The 2,728-nt window shown below is 41.9% G+C and overlaps 1 protein-coding gene across 1 annotated transcript in view; it reads left to right on the top strand.

Moving 5' to 3' along the window:
* Positions 1–2,728, top strand: part of LOC101857950 (supervillin) — a gene marked incomplete at its 5' end in the record, with an annotated part of 117,549 nt that overhangs the window by 39,089 nt on the left and 75,732 nt on the right. The window contains 2 exon segments of the mRNA XM_013082965.2: positions 749–847; positions 2,346–2,538. Coding sequence (XP_012938419.2) covers positions 749–847; positions 2,346–2,538 — 292 coding nt within the window.

A 2,728-nucleotide genomic window follows, 5' to 3' on the forward strand; every position in this document is an offset into this window, starting at 1 on the left:
CCCCCCCAACCGACACACACTCACACATACACAATATATACAAACACACAAAAAGACATGTAGCAACACGCATACTATAAGGTATGGAAATTCATGTTTCTAATTGTAATGTGTGGTGGTTCGAAAAGTGATACACATGATCTCGGAAAAGACGTCAGAATATTGCTACCAATAGATAACAGAAGTTAATATCAGTCTTTTAATTACATTTTCAAAAAGTAACCTATAAGTCATATTATTTAATTTAATTCCTGACGATGCCCAGGACGAGGTTCAAAACATCCATTATATCTGTTGCACTTACTACGACCTGCATTTTCTGGCATGTATTGGCCTAAGTAGCCACTTGCGCCATCAAGATAGGACATGAAATGCAGACCAACAGAGCGCGAACATTAACCTTGGCTGGAACTGAACTGTGGCAACCTGTAGTATACTTATCACAGAAAACTATTGGTACTCAGTACACAAAGAAACGAGATTCCGTTGTCATTGGACTCGGTTTTTCAAAAAGCAAGTATACATATTTTCTTTGTTGGGGGACATGTAGCCTAGAGGCATTGTGTTTGTCTCTCATGCCAAAGGTACCGGGTTCAAACCTGGTCCGTGCCGACATGTCCAATTTTCTCACCTGCTACGTCTTTCTCCTCCAGTACCCCCACTCTTCATGTTGTTGGGTTTTTTTTTAAATCACTCAATCCCCCTTTTCTTGTTCACCCCTGATCAATGTATTTTCTTCATTTTTCAGCCTGTAACATCAGAGGAAGTAGAAAAGGCGGCAGCCTTCTCGCGCATTTCGCCGCTGGCGATGAGCATGGTAAAGCCGCCTGACCCAGAGATGCTGAAGGTATGTTTTGTTGGGATTCCTATCATTCTTCCTTTTTTGTGGTTGGCATTATTAGTTTCATCCAGATTGCAATTGGTCGTTATCAAAGCACAAGGGGCTATCCCGAAAAATGCTGCTTTGAGAAAATTGAAGGTAAAGTTCTTGCTCCTTATTTAGTTTCTTTAAAAGACAATGAGATTTGTCTCTATAAACAAACAAATATACACACCAATGAAACCAAACTTCTCCTATAGGTAGGACAATACCAACTTTTGGTGTAGGTCAATATTTCTCGAAACCCCCGAAATCTGGGTTGGCCGTCTAGTCCTTAAAAACGACCAGTTGTTCTTGTTAAAATTATTAATGGCATGTGATTGGCTGTGAGTTGATCTGTATTGATTGTGTTGTTGTTTGCCGTGATGGGAAAGAGTATGGTGATGGTGAAAACGTAAAGATAGTTATGCTATTCACTTTAAAAGAAAGCAAGTACAAGGGAAATAAACATAATGACAAACAAAACACACACACAAAAAACACAGTCTGGTGTGACTCTCTTAGACCAGCCGTTAGTGAACCAAGAAACTTACTGTTCTAGCTGTTCTTATCTGCCATTTATACCAGAAGATATCGCGGAGGGCTCAAGACACTGGGTCTTGACAAACTAGAACCCCCTCCCCCTTTGTTTCCCTCTAAATCCACCTTTTCCTGGGTCGCCCTTTCAGTCTGTGGCCAGGTATTCTTGCATTGTAGGCTTTTACTACAGATTGATTGATATGCATGCAAGTTAGATGTCCATTTATTGATTCTTCGCTTTTCAATGCGCTGTTGCACTGGTGTTTTACTCACTATTTCTCTGATGACTGAGTTACGGACCCCGTCTCTTCTTGTGTCTGTGTAGGAATTGCATAAATGGTTCGCCAGAATCCAGCAGTGGCTCGGCCAAGAAAACCATATTTATCATTCAAACCCCCACGTGTTACCCACAGGACATGTGGGTGGATGCCGGGTGCTCTGATGTGGTTTGCTTCTTCTTTCCTATCAAACATCTATCGTCCTTATCTCTCCCCCTTTTTTGTGCTTGTTCCTCTCTTGTAACAACTCTAGTCTTTGAAACTTATTTGACCTTATTGTGTTGCAAGTGCAGTAAAACTCTTCATCATCATCATCCAGTGCCAGATCTGCGACAGGCATCGGCGATCATGATTTTCCATTCATTCTTTTGTTCGGATGCTCTCAGAAAAGCTACGTTTCCCTGATCTTTCCCTGTTACTAAAACTAAAACACATCTATTCTTCGACACTTATATTACTTTATTCTGTTGGAAGTGTCGTAAAACTCTTACACCCAAAAAAATAAATAACACCTCTAATATTTGGCTCTTATTTGACTTTATTGTGTTGCAAGTGCCGTATAACTCTTATGAAAAAAAAAACCCACCTAACCGTCAGCACTTCTATGACCTTATTGTGTTACAAGTGAATTAAAACACTTACTAAAACAAAACAAAAAACAACCACAGGGCCTCCCTTTGAAAGACCAGCGAGAGCTGATGGCGCAGCATGCAGAGGCTTGTCTCTCCCAGGCTTCCTCAAGGTCGCAGTCAAGGTCAGGGTCAGTGACGTCACTTTCTCAGCCTCCCTCCCGCCGCGCCTCCATCTCCGGGGAGAACGCCGAGGGGAAGGACAAGGAGCTGGATGAGGAGGACAAGAAGAGTGAGTGATTTATTAGAACATTTTGAAGCCATCGTCTGTGACAGTAAGGCCTTTGACGCTCACCAGATGTGTTATTTAACTCAAACAGACGTGCACTTGCAATCCTACTGGCAGATGCACTATATTTTCTCTCTCTCTTTCTCTCTCTCTCTCTCTCTCTCTCTCTCTCTCTCTCTCTCTCTCTCTCTCT

The sequence above is a fragment of the Aplysia californica genome, unplaced genomic scaffold (genome assembly GCF_000002075.1).
Source record: "Aplysia californica isolate F4 #8 unplaced genomic scaffold, AplCal3.0 scaffold00202, whole genome shotgun sequence".
Taxonomy (NCBI): domain Eukaryota; kingdom Metazoa; phylum Mollusca; class Gastropoda; order Aplysiida; family Aplysiidae; genus Aplysia; species Aplysia californica.